A 14,199-nucleotide genomic window follows, 5' to 3' on the forward strand; every position below is an offset into this window, starting at 1 on the left:
GTCACATGGGCATGACGTCATCAAAGGTCCTTTAACCTCCTTCTGGACACTCCATTCTAGTTTCTACCAATCAGCTATGGCCCTTCATATAGCAGCAGACAATGTGATGATGAGGAAAGGGTGGGATACATGTATATGGGGGAGGGTAGTACCTGTATATAGGGAGGGTGGGATACATGTATATGGGGGAGGGTAGTACCTGTATATAGGGAGGGTGGGATACATGTATATGGGGGGGATACATGTATATGGGGGGGGGGGGGTAGTACTTGTATATAGGGAGGGTGGGATACATGTATATGGGGGAGGGTAGTACCTGTATATAGGGAGCAGTATATGTGAGACTGGGAGCCATATTAGTAAGTGTGAACTACAACTACAGAGCTGCTCTCTGAGGCGTGTACTATTAGGGGTCTCTGAGGCTGGCACTATTAGGGGTCTCTGAGGCTAGCACTATTAGGGGTCTCTGAGGCGTGCACTATTAGGGGGTCTCTGAGGCTGGCACTATTAGGGGGTCTCTGAGGCGTGCACTATTAGGGGTCTCTGAGGCGTGCACTATTAGGGGTCTCTGAGGCTGGCACTATTAGGGGTCTCTGAGGCTGGCACTATTAGGGGTCTCTGAGGCTAGCACTATTAGGGGTCTCTGAGGCGTGCACTATTAGGGGGTCTCTGAGGCTGGCACTATTAGGGGTCTCTGAGGCGTGCACTATTAGGGGTCTCTGAGGCTGGCACTATTAGGGGTCTCTGAGGCTGGCACTATTAGGGGTCTCTGAGGCTGGCACTATTAGGGGTCTCTGAGGCGTGCACTATTGGGGGGTCTCTGAGGCTGGCACTATTAGGGGTCTCTGAGGTGTGCACTATTAGGGGTCTCTGAGGCTGGCACTATTAGGGGTCTCTGAGGCGTGCACTATTAGGGGGTCTCTGAGGCTGGCACTATTAGGGGGTCTCTGAGGCTGGCACTATTAGGGGTCTCTGAGGCTGGCACTATTAGGGGTCTCTGAGGCTAGCACTATTAGGGGGTCTCTGAGGCTGGCACTATTAGGGGTCTCTGAGGCTGGCACTATTAGGGGGTCTCTGAGGCTGGCTCTATTAGGGGTCTCTGAGGCTGGCACTATTAGGGGTCTCTGAGGCTAGCACTATTAGGGGGTCTCTGAGGCTGGCACTATTAGGGGTCTCTGAGGCTGGCTCTATTAGGGGTCTCTGAGGCTGGCACTATTAGGGGTCTCTGAGGCTGGCACTATTAGGGGTCTCTGAGGCGTGCACTATTGGGGGGTCTCTGAGGCTGGCACTATTAGGGGTCTCTGAGGCTGGCTCTATTAGGGGTCTCTGAGGCTGGCACTATTAGGGGTCTCTGAGGCGTGCACTATTGGGGGGTCTCTGAGGCTGGCACTATTAGGGGTCTCTGAGGCGTGCACTATTGGGGGGTCTCTGAGGCTGGCACTATTAGGGGTCTCTGAGGCTGGCTCTATTAGGGGTCTCTGAGGCTGGCACTATTAGGGGTCTCTGAGGCTAGCACTATTAGGGGTCTCTGAGGCTGGCACTATTAGGGGTCTCTGAGGCGTGCACTATTAGGGGTCTCTGAGGCGTGCACTATTAGGGATCTCTGAGGCTGGCACTATTAGGGGTCTCTGAGGCTGGCACTATTAGGGGTCTCTGAGGCTGGCACTATTAGGGGTCTCTGAGGCTGGCACTATTAGGGGTCTCTGAGGCGTGCACTATTAGGGGTCTCTGAGGCGTGCACTATTAGGGGGTCTCTGAAGCTGGCACTATTAGGGGGTCTCTGAGGCTAGCACTATTAGGGGGTCTCTGAGGTGTGCACTATTAGGGGTCTCTGAGGCTGGCACTATTAGGGGTCTCTGAGGCTGGCACTATTACGGGGTCTCTGAGGCTAGCACTATTAAGGGGTCTCTGAGGCTGGCACTATTAAGAGGTCTCTGAGGCGTGCACTATTAGGGGTCTCTGAGGCGTGCACTATTAGGGGTCTCTGAGGCGTGCACTATTAAGGGGTCTCTGAGGCGTGCACTATTAGGGGGTCTCTGAAGCTGGCACTATTAGGGGGTCTCTGAGGCTAGCACTATTAGGGGGTCTCTGAGGCTAGCACTATTAGGGGGTCTCTGAGGCTAGCACTATTAAGAGGTCTCTGAGGCTGGCACTATTAGGGGTCTCTGAGGCTGGCACTATTACGGGGTCTCTGAGGCTAGCACTATTAAGGGGTCTCTGAGGCGTGCACTATTAGGGGTCTCTGAGGCTGGCACTATTAAGAGGTCTCTGAGGCTGGCACTATTAGGGGTCTCTTAGGCTGGCACTATTAGGGGTCTCTGAGGCGTGCACTATTAAGGGGTCTCTAAGGCTGGCACTATTAGGGGTCTTTGAGGCTGGCACTATTAGGGGTCTCTGAGGCTGGCACTATTAAGGGGTCTCTGAGGCTGGCACTATTAAAGGGAACCTGTCACTGGGGGCGCAGGCTCAGAGCCCGACCCCCTGGATACTTACCCTTTCCGGCGAGTCCCGCTCCGGTCCCGGGATGACGGTATCAGCGCCTGAAGCCGTGTGCGCGCTGCAGAGATGAGTCTGATGCCCATAGACAATGAATGGAGCCGTCATTCTTTATGGGCATCAGACTCTTCTCTGCAGTGCGCGCACACGGCTTCAGGCGCTGATACCGTCGTCCCGGGACCGGCTCCAGGAGCGGGACTCACCGGAAAGGGTAAGTATCCGGGGGGTCGGGCAGGCTCTGTGCCCTTGTCCCCAGTGACAGGTTCCCTTTAAGGGGTCTCAGGGTGGGTTCACATGTACCGTATCCGCAACAGATCTCACACTGCGATTTCGTAGCAAATCCCGCTACAGATGCGATCTCTGTTGTTTTCAGGAATTACATACTCACAGCGGGATTGTCATCCGGACCCCTTAAAACGACAGTGTACCCACAATCTGACCTCCCAAACCACTTGTTCCTTCGGATAGCTGCTTTTAATCCAAGATCTGTCCTGGGGTCCGTTCGGCAGGGGATGCAGTTATTGTCATAAAAACAACTTTTAATCCGTCAGCGCTGTGTCTAACGGCCGGGGCTTACATTTGTATATGCATTAGGCTGGCACCACCTCTCCGTCCTTCCTCCCCACCCTCCTCATCATTAAGAATGATCCAGGAACATTTACTGCTGTTTAAGCATTGCACAGGTGTATTAACAATCCAGCCCATGTGCCGGGCTCTCACAGCTGAGGAATAGGAAGCAATCTGCCTGGATCATTCCTAATGATGAGGAGGGTGGGGAGGAAGGACGGAGAGGTGGTGCCAGCCTAATGCATATACAAATATAAGCCCCGGCCGTTAGACACAGCGCTGTAGGATTAAAAGTTGTTTTTATGACAATAACTGCATCTCCTGCCGAACGGACCCCAGGACAGATCTTGGATTAAAAGCAGCTATCCAAAGGTACAAGGGGTTTTGGGGGTCAGATTGTGTGTACAGAGTCGCTTTAACCCCCCACCGGCCAGAGCATACATTACCTGCTCCATGCTGCAGCTGCTCCTGAGGCTCCCAGTCTACGTAGGTCCCGCTCAGCCAATCAGTGCACAGCCCTACCGCAGTCACTGATTGGCTGAGAGGGACCTCCAGGAGCCTCAGGTGCAGCTGCAGCATGGAGCAGGTAATCTCTGAAAATGACAGGAATCGTATCCACAGCGGATTTTACTCTGCTGCAGATTCGTTACATGTGAACCCACCCTCAGAGGCTAACAGTATTATTAGGTGTCTGAAGCTGGCAGTATTAGGCAGTCTGAGGCCATATGGGGTCCCCATATGTCACTACCACTAAGACAGGCACTAACATATGTGTAGTGTATGCTCTTCTGTTATATAGTTCTGTATTCATTACATGTACTGTTGGTATATAGTCATGTATGCAATATGTCCACTGCTGGTATATAGTTATGTTTGTGGGAGGAGGAGGAAGCGCTGTTTCAATTTTCACCTCAGGCAGCATAAAACCTAGAATCGGCCCTGGCAGCAGGTAGTAAAAGTATAAAATGAAAAGTACTGTAATGTAAGCGTTAAAGCTTCTAATATAAGTGTGGAAGCTGGGCCCCTAGGATTCAAAAATAAGATTATAATGTTATGAACTATACCTCCCAGCATGCCCTGACAGTGACAGCTGTAGACCTTTAGGAAAGGCTGGAAGTTGTTCTCCCGACAAACAAAAAAAAAAAAGGGAGAACTATAACTCCCAGCAGTTACTGAAGGTCTGTAGCTGTCAGGGCATGCTAGGAGTTGTAGTTCACAATCTATGGGTTTGGATGTTACATTTTTTATTCTTGTAAAATGAATTCTCCAGAACTATGTAACACATAACCCCATAGATGGGGAACCACAACTCCCAGTTTGCCTTGACAGCCATAGACCTTCAGGAACTGCTGGGAGTTGTAGTTCTCCCTACAAAATACAGAAGTATGTATTTTATTGTGAGAACTACAACTCCCAGCAGTTCATGAAGGTCTATAACCCCTTAAGGACCGGACCAATTTACATTTTTGAGCTTTCGTTTTTTCCTCCTTGTACTTAAAAGGCCATAGCAGTTGCATTATTTCACCTAGATACCCACATGAGCCCTTATTTTTTGCGCCACTAATTGTTCTTTGCAAGGACAGGCTGAATTTTTGCATAAAATATGCTGTGAAACCAGAAAAAAATTAAATGTGTGATAAAATTGAAAAAAAAAAAGCATTTTTTTTATTTTTATTTGGGGAGGTTTCGTGTTTACGCCGCTCGCCCTGGGGTAAAACTGACTTGTTATATATGTTCCTCAAGTTGTTTACAACTTGATATGTAACATGTATAACTTTTATTTTTAAAAAAAAATTAAAACCTTTTTTTTTAAAAAAATATGTTCCTTAAAATCGCTCCATTCCCAGGCTTATAGCACTTTTATCCTTTGGTCTATGGGGCTGTTTGAGGTGTGATTTTTTTTGCCATGATGTGTTCTTTGTATTGATACTTTGATTGCACATATGTGACTTTTTGATCGCTTTTTATTACAATTTTTCTGGATTTGAGTAGGCCTGTGTACTTTGAAATGCCAGGGCTGATTTTCAGTCCCAGTCCAACCCTGTTTATCCCCTTGTAAAAATGAAAAATTGAAGGCTAGAACAACGTTTTAGTGTAAAAAATGTAATTCTTCCTTTTTCACGCCACATTGTTCTGAAAATCTGTGAAGCACCTGTGGGGTCCAGATGCTCACCGCACCCCTTGTTACATTCCTTGAGGGGTGTAGTTTTCTAAATGGTGTCCCTTTAGGGGTGTTTTTTATGTTTTGGCACCCCAGAGCAGCTGCCAACCTGAAGTGGTACAGTCAGAAATGACCAAATATAACGGAGGTGTTGAAATTCCCTAGGCGCTCCCTTATATCTGAGGCTTGTGGTTGCGTCAAATAGCGCATTAGGGCCACATGTGGGGTATTTCTATAAACTGCAGAAATAGGGCAATAAATATTGGGGTGCATTTCTCTGGCTATAGGTTTACAATTATGAAAGATATTGGATTACAATAAAATCTCTGCACAGAAAATTTAAATTTTCAAATTTCTTACACTTTTAGCTTTTACACTTTTTAGCTTTTATTTCTGTGACTCCCCTAAAGGGTTAAAAAACTTTCTGGATGTGCTTTTGCAGAGTTTGGGGGGGGGGGTGAAGTTTCTGAAATGGGGTGCTTTGTGGGGCTTTCTAACATACAGTCCCCTAAAATACACTTTCAGTAAACCTGAACAAGTCCCTAAAAAAAAATCTGATTTTGAAATTTTACTGAAAATTTGGGGAGAAAGAATATGCAAAGTTGGAAAATTGCTGATAATGTTTTAAGCTTTATATTGTCTAAAAAAATGAAAGATAGTTTAATAAATGCTGCCAACATAAAGTAGACATATTGCTAATGCTATTTAATATATAAGTTATGTGGCATAACCATTTTCTGTATAAGCAGAAAAGTTTCAAAGTTGAAAAAATTCAATATTTCACATTATTTTGTTGGTTTTTTTCCATACAGATTCGTTATAAGTATCGACTCCAATTTACCAGAAATATACCATATGTCACAAGAAAAAAATCTCAGAATCAGCCGGATAGGTAAAAGCATTTCCAAGTTATTAATGAATAAAGTGACACAGGTCATATTCATAAAATTTGCCTCTGTCCTTAATGCCATTACAGGCCCGGTCCTTAAAGAGAACCAATCACCTAAATATAACTGTCCCTATTATGACAGTACATCTCTCCCTAAGTCTATTCATGAAGATACAGACTGCCTTTGCAGTCTGTATCTTTATACTTTACCTGATCCTCTGTTCCCTGGCTGTTCCGGTGAGCGCCGCCATCTTGATGACGTCACTTGCGTTCCAGCTGTGCGTTCCAGCGTGACGTCATCAAGATGGCGGCGCCGCCGGAACAGCCAGGGAACAGAGGATCTGGTAAAGTATAAAGATACAGACTGCAAAGGCAGTCTGTATCTTCATAGATAGACTTCATGAGGATACAGACTGCATTTGCAGTCTGTAGCTTTATACTTTACCTATCCTCTGCTTCAGTGCCGCAAGGCCGGGCACCGCCATCTTGATTACGGGCCTTGCGTTCCACCGCTGGAACGCAAGTGACGTAATCAAGATGGCGCCGCCGGCCTTGCTGCACCGAAGAAGAGGATTAGGTAAAGTATAAAGATACAGACTGCAGAGGCAGTCTGTATCTTCATAAATAGATTAGAGAAGAGGGACTTTAGATAATACACAGCGATCTTGCGCTGTATAGCGCGAGATCACTGTGTGTTAACAGAGCGGCAGGCAAAGGATCATGGGAACCTTTCCTGCCGCTCTGCATGACGGGAGTTTCCTGTCTCGCGCCGGCTCTTTTGAAAAGAGCCGGCTCGAGACAGGAAAGTAAAAAGGGAATAATTCAAAAACGTGACAATAAAAATAATTAATTATATTTGCAAATGTCAATTAAATTATGATTTGCATTTAATTAAGGAATAAAAATTTTTTAACTTTCGTCCATGATTGGTTCTCTTTAACCCTTTAACCTCTTAAGGACATAGGACGTACCGGTACGTCCTATGTCCTCACTTGCACTTCAAAGCGGGGCCGCGCGGCGGCCCCGCTTTGAAGTGCCGCGATCCCGGGTGCCGCGTGTAGCCCGGGACCGCCGCTATTAGCGGGCACGGTCTGATCGCCGTGCCCGCTAATTAGCTAATCGGAGGCAGCTGTCAAAGTTGACAGCTGCCTCCGATTACCGGAGGCAACGTTTCCCTGGTGTCTAGTGGGGGAGATCGCTCCTCCGGGACCTTGTCCCGGAGGAGCGATCTCCGTTACTGATGCCGGCCGGGGACGCGTCCAAGATGGCGCCGTCCTCGGCTCGGCACTCGTTTACTTCTGGCTGCAGCAGCCGAAAGCAAACGAGTGCCGATCTCATGGATCTCTGCAGCATATCTATGCTGCAGAGATCTCAATGAGAGATCCAAGTGTATATACTAGAAGTCCCCCAGGGGGGCTTCTAGTATATGTGTAAAAAAAAAAAAAAAGTGTTGTTAATAGTAAAAAGCCCCCTCCCCTAATAAAAGTCTGAATCACCCCCCTTTTCCCAGGTTTTAAATAAAAGTAAACAAATAAATAAATAAATAAACATGTTTGCTATCGCCGCGTGCGTAATCGCCCGAACTATTAATTAATCACATTCCTGATCTCGTACGGTAAACGGCGTCAGCGCAAAAAAATCCCAAAGTGCAAAATTGCGCATTTTTGGTCGCATCAAATCCAGAAAAAATGTAATAAAAAGCGATCAAAAAGACGTATATGGGCAATCAAGGTACCGATAGAAAGATCACATCATGGCGCAAAAAATGACACCTCGCACAGCCCCATAGACCAAAGGATAAAAGCGCTATAAGCCTGGGAATGGAGCGATTTTAAGGAACGTATATTGGTTAACAACGGTTTGAATTTTTTACAGGCCATCAGATACAATATAAGTTATACATGTTATATATCGTTTTAATCGTAACGACTTGAGGAACATGCATAACAAGTCAGTTTTACCCCAGGGTGAATGGCGTAAAAACACATTTCCCCCAAATAAAAGAAATGCGTTTTTTTTTTTCAATTTCACCACACTTCGAATTTTTTTCTGGTTTCGCAGTGTACTTTATGCAAAAATTCAGCCTGTAATTGCAAAGTACAATTAGTGACGCAAAAAATAAGGGGTCATGTGGGTTTCTAGGTGGAAAAATGCAAGTGCTATGACCTTTTAAACACAAGGAGGAAAAACCGAAAACGTAAAAACGAAAATGGGCCATGTCCTTAAAGGGTTAAGGACATGGCCCATTTTCGTTTTTACGTTTTCGGTTTTTTCTCCTTGTGTTTAAAAGGTCATAGCACTTGCATTTTTCCACCTAGAAACCCACATGACCCCTTATTTTTTGCGTCACTAATTGTACTTTGCAATTACAGGCTGAATTTTTGCATAAAGTACACTGCGAAACCAGAAAAAAATTCAAAGTGTGGTGAAATTGAAAAAAAAAACGCATTTCTTTTATTTGGGGGAAATGTGTTTTTACGCCATTCGCCCTGGGGTAAAACTGACTTGTTATGCATGTTCCTCAAGTTGTTACGATTAAAACGATATATAACATGTATAACTTATATTGTATCTGATGGTCTGTAAAAAATTCAAACCGTTGTTAACCAATATACGTTCCTTAAAACTGCTCCATTCCCAGGCTTATAGCGCTTTTATCCTTTGGTCTATGGGGCTGTGCGAGGTGTAATTTTTTGCGCCATGATGTGATCTTTCTATCGGTACCTTGATTGCCCATATACGTCTTTTTGATCGCTTTTTATTACATTTTTTCTGGATTTGATGCGACCAAAAATGCGCAATTTTGCACTTTGGGATTTTTTTGCGCTGACGCCGTTTACCGTACGAGATCAGGAATGTGATTAATTAATAGTTCGGGCGATTACGCACGCGGTGATACCAAACATGTTTATTTATTTATTTATTTGTTTACTTTTATTTAAAACCTGGGAAAAGGGGGGTGATTCAGACTTTTATTAGGGGAGGGGGCTTTTTACTATTAACAACACTTTATTTTATTTTTTTACACATATACTAGAAGCCCCCCTGGGGGACTTCTCGTATATACACTGTGATCTCTCATTGAGATCTCTGCAGCATAGATATGCTGCAGAGATCCATGAGATCGGCACTCGTTTGCTTTCGGCTGCTGCAGCCGAAAACGAACGAGTGCCGAGCCGAGGACGGCGCCATCTTGGACGCGTCCCCGGCCGGCATCAGTAACGGAGATCGCTCCTCCGGGACAAGGTCCCGGAGGAGCAATCTCCCCCACTAGACACCAGGGAAACGTTGCCTCCGGTAATCGGAGGCAGCTGTCAACTTTGACAGCTGCCTCCGATTAGCTAATTAGCGGGCACGGCGATCAGACCGTGCCCGCTAATAGCAGCGGTCCCGGGCTACTCGCGGCACCCGGGATCGCGGCACTTCAAAGCGGGGCCGCCGCGCGGCCCCGCTTTGAAGTGCAAGTGCGGACATATGACGTACCGGTACGTCATATGTCCTTAAGAGGTTAAGGGGTTAATAATACTTTTTATTTAATTCTGTTATTTACTATTATGTTTGTTATGGCGAGATATGCCTTGTTGGTTAATTTTTTTATTTTTCTAATAAAATAATTACAAGATGTAACTTAGTACAGGATAAGTCATTTATTGGATAACTTTTTCTTGTATTTTTGTTTGTTTTCCTAATAATAGTTGCTTCACTTTAGCCTTTATTGCCCTCAACTTTAAACCATAAATGACAGGATTGAGGATGGGTGGAACCACCATAAACTGCAGGGACGTAAAGACTTTGACCTCAGATGGTAGATTGGTTGGAGGAAGGCGAAATGAAAGGATCTCAAAAAGTGTGTCAGTATAGAAGTTTACTATGGTGATGAGATGTGGAGTACAGGTCTGCAGAGCCTTCTCCTTAGTATCCTTGGAGGATTTCATACAGACCCTGATAATCCTGACATAAGAATAAAATATCATTAAAGAAGGTAATCCAACATTAGGCACAGTGACAACAAGTCCATAGACATTGTTAACCGATGTGTCTACGCAGGAGAGTCTCATCACTACCAAGTTTTCACAGTAGATTTTGAGTATGTTGGTGCCACATAATGGAAGTCTAGCTACCAGTATTATAAGGATTGAATTTAGTACTGTAGGATATAACCAGGCTCCTAGGAGCATCTTTAGGACTGTGGACATGGTCATTATCCTGTTATACCGCAAAGGATTACAGATACTCACATAGCGGTCATAGGCCATGGAGGCCAAGATAGTCATCTCATATGACCCATAAGTGTGGATACAAAAGGCCTGCACTAAGCAAGCAATATAGGAAATGGATGGATTCTTCTGAAGCAGGTTTATTAAAAGATTGGGGAAGAAGGCGCTGCTGCCATAGAGTCCATTCATGCACATTACAGATATGAAGATGTACATGGGCTCCTGAAGGCTCTTGTGATACCACACTGTACTAGTCACCACACCATTGAGAAATATAATAAGAATATAGCCGATAAAAGCAAGGACCCAGTAGAGGTATTTCACTGGAGTTAGTTCACCAAAGTTGAGCGTCAACACTGAAGGTGAGAATGTGAAATTTTCCATCAACAGCATCTAAAACAATGTAACAAAATGGTGGATTATTGACATCTAGAATAATTCAATGAAACTTTGATCTCTAAGTTTCTGATGACACCTTACCACAGTCTACCCCCATGCCATACACCACCAGAGGCCTACAGATGTGTCCAACCTCACCTTATCCTTAGATAAGTTAAAGAAATGATTTTTCACAACAGCCTTTCACTATAATATTCTGAAATATTTTTAGAGCTCTCACCGACTCCTCTCATTGTGTTTACAATGTGTGAAAGAATGTCATGATGTGAAGTTACTTTAAAAGACCGATAATCTCCTCTTAGTCATCAATGATGATATTTAGATTAGGGATAAGGTGAGGATGGACGCATCTGTAGCATGAAGTGGATGGGTCCTCTAAACCCTTAGAATCTACTCATATAATAATAATGGAGTATGTATCTGTTTAAAGAAATATCTTTGTCTAACCGGTATATATTTAAGCATCATGGCTTTGGGCATTTTTATGTCCGGATTACATTACAGTATACTTTTATGATCCTATATCCCATTGTTGGGTATGATACATATGCCTGTTCTATTTTTTGGGTTCTTCTAGCTATACTAGCTATAGTTTCCACCTTCTATAGATGCTACCAGTGTTGGACTGGCCCACCAGAGGTCCAGAGGATCCTCCTGTGGGCCCCCAGCTTTAGAACCTGCATAAACACTGACTGACATGTAATTTCTCACTGGTTCTTCATTGTTGGGCCCCCAGGATAATTTCCTCTGGTGGGCCCTAGATACCCCTGTCAGCGCATAGACTTACATTGTGTGGCCGACCAAGTCAGTTATCACAGAGTCGGGAGAGACCATGCAGTTCTCCTGATCGGTCTCATTCTGAACACTCAGACCATGACCAATGAAAAATCTAGCCAGGGTAACATGATCCCTGATGCAACAATTGTATCAGAGAGCTATGTTAAGTCAATTAGATTGTCGAGTTAAATGTGCCATTGTGATCAAGTTAACCCAGGCTACATATGTATTACTGTAGGATAATCCTTGCTTTTACTGTAAACAGTGTCGGACTGGCCCCCCAGTGAACCGGAGGATTCTCCGATGGACCTTCAGCCTGGAACTTGCAACATGAGTGGTTTAGCAAACACTACTACTCCCAGCATTTACTGACAGTCTGCAGCCCTCAGGATATACTGGGAGTTGTAGTACATATAAACAGATAATTCTCTGATAACTAGAAAGGTTTATTGATGGACCTTTACTGGGCTGATGGTTGTGACCCACAGACTGCAACCACCAGGACCAAAGCTCACCTTAGATTCAGCTCCCAGTTCTAGACAGCAGAATAAGAGACTTACTGGTAGAATGTAGCAGGATGTACAGCCAGTCCCTTGTTCCTGGAAGGTCTCTCTCCTCCGTTCTTTTATATTGTATCCTGATGCGCACGTGCTGCATCTCACATCTCTGAGGATTTGTGTCTTTAGGGGTGAAATAGTTATTTTTGTATAGTCAGCTTATATTGACGCTCTTGTATAGGGATAACTACAGATGTAGCCATGGTTAACATGATTCCTGACTTAATAATTGCAGGAAGATCAATTAAATCAGTTAGAATATTGAGATAAACTGGAAAGAAGGGGCACCAGAATTAAGGGGAACCCCATAACTTCCATGGGTCTCTGCAGTGCTTATGGACAGGAGTTCTGCCGTCAAGACTGAATCCAAAGAAGCTGTTTGCAGCTGTATTAAAACCTATTTAACACAGACAGAACAAATGTTATGAATGCAACATTGGCGCAGTCCTCGGTGCATGAGGTACGATCGAGACTGCGATTTTGGCCATAATCTTTCATTTATTCTGTGTTTTGTTTGCCTTTGTTTGTGCCAGTCTGAACTCTGTCTTATGCCTTCTGTTCTGCTAATTGTTTTCCCTGCCCCACCCGTGTCTGTTCTGCTGGTTTCCTCTGGTCATGTAACAGTTAACCTGGCTTTGCCTTAGTGATTGACAGCTGGTTCCTCCAATCACCTTCTGGACTGGGTTCCTGGTCTCCTATTTAAAGTGACTTTGTACCCACTGTGAAGCCCCCCCCAAAGTACTTATACCTTTGTGTAGCTGCAGTCAAGTCCTTTCTGGTGGTGTGTTTAGAAACGTTGGTGCTGCTTTGCTGAGGGCAAAAATCCAACTTTTGTTGGGGTCTAGCCATGCCAAACAGGCGGGCCTAGAGCACTCGTGCCCTAGGCCAGCACCGCCTATGTGGTGTTGCTCTCTGCTCCCCCTGGATTTCTGTTCCGCCCCCGGCCGACGGCACTGTGTAAGCTGTCACTGCACATGCGCCACTGTTCTCCCCAAGGGTGCATCTGCAGGGACGTTGCCAGTACCTTGCTGCCTCTGTGGTGTGTCTTCCTCACGCCACCCCGCCCCATGGCAGTGACGTACCTGGCCCTGCAGCGCCTCTCTCACCACCTGTTGCCGCCCCCAGCATACCATAGTGACGCCCTCTGGCCGTATTTGCGTCCTCTCTCCTTTACACACATGCCGTTGCGACCCGATCCGGCGCAGGCGCAGTGACGCACTAGGCTAGAGGGAGAAGGCCCGCCGCGTCATCAGCTGCTCAGCCGCGATTGGCTGAGCACAGTTATGCTCAGCCAATCGCGGCTGAGCAGCTGATGACGCGGCAGAGGGGGGCCTGCATGAGATGACGTTGTTCGAACGCAAAATGGTGGCCGGGGTCGACAGTAATCTGATGAGTATACTGCACCACACTTCCGGAGGTGGGGGGGCACAGGGAAGGGGGCCAGTTCTAGAACTTTGTAATGTGTGTTATTTAGTGAATAATTTTTAAGCGCCGCACTACCCCTTTAAGTTTAAGCACTCAAACAATTAAAATTTTGAGCTTGCCATGAGGATATTGTTATTACAGTAGAAGCTGTAGATCCACTGGACCATGGCTAGCGATGGTGAAAGCCGCACCAGGAAGCAAAGTCTAAGGGGCTGCTGGGAAACATGGAAGGAATTCGGAATGCGCATGGTTTGAGGCAGACGGAGCTTATAGGCCACAGGGTTGTTGCGATTGAGCGCCATAAATGGTCCAAGAAACCGTGGGCCCAGATTGTAAGTAGAAATCGTCAGCCAGACATACTTGGCAGACAACCAAACCTTGTCACGTGTTGCAAAAGTTATGGAAGGCCTTCTCTTGTCTGCTTGGGACTCCATCCAAACGGAAGCATGTAATAGAAAGCGGCATGTCTGTCTCCAGATAGAAGCAAAGTCCCTTACCAGCTCATCCACTGCTGTGGACAAAGGTAACGGAGGATGAGGGTGTCATTCATAGATGATAAAAAGGATATGCACCTGTGGAGCCCAAATCCAGATGATTAAAGCCACAGAAGTTCTAAAAAATAGTCTAAAGAGGAGCGAGGTAACACATAGAAAGCAATCTCTTCTTTATTCAAACCGCCCACTGGAAGAGTCACCATTCCATATGAAACTG

At 45.6% G+C, this 14,199-nt stretch overlaps 1 protein-coding gene across 1 annotated transcript; it reads right to left on the reverse strand.

The window, feature by feature from the left end:
* Window positions 1-9,760: 9,760 nt before the first annotated feature.
* Window positions 9,761-13,922, reverse strand: LOC138794040 (olfactory receptor 52Z1P-like). The gene is made up of 4 exons (XM_069972807.1): window positions 13,628-13,922; window positions 12,368-12,460; window positions 12,022-12,041; window positions 9,761-10,723 (listed from the first exon to the last, which is right to left on the reverse strand). The coding sequence occupies exons 1-4, from the start codon at window positions 13,920-13,922 to the stop codon at window positions 9,761-9,763; spliced, it is 1,371 nt and encodes a 456-aa protein (XP_069828908.1).
* Window positions 13,923-14,199: the final 277 nt, after the last annotated feature.

This window comes from Dendropsophus ebraccatus, chromosome 5, assembly GCF_027789765.1.
Source record: "Dendropsophus ebraccatus isolate aDenEbr1 chromosome 5, aDenEbr1.pat, whole genome shotgun sequence".
Lineage (NCBI taxonomy): Eukaryota > Metazoa > Chordata > Amphibia > Anura > Hylidae > Dendropsophus > Dendropsophus ebraccatus.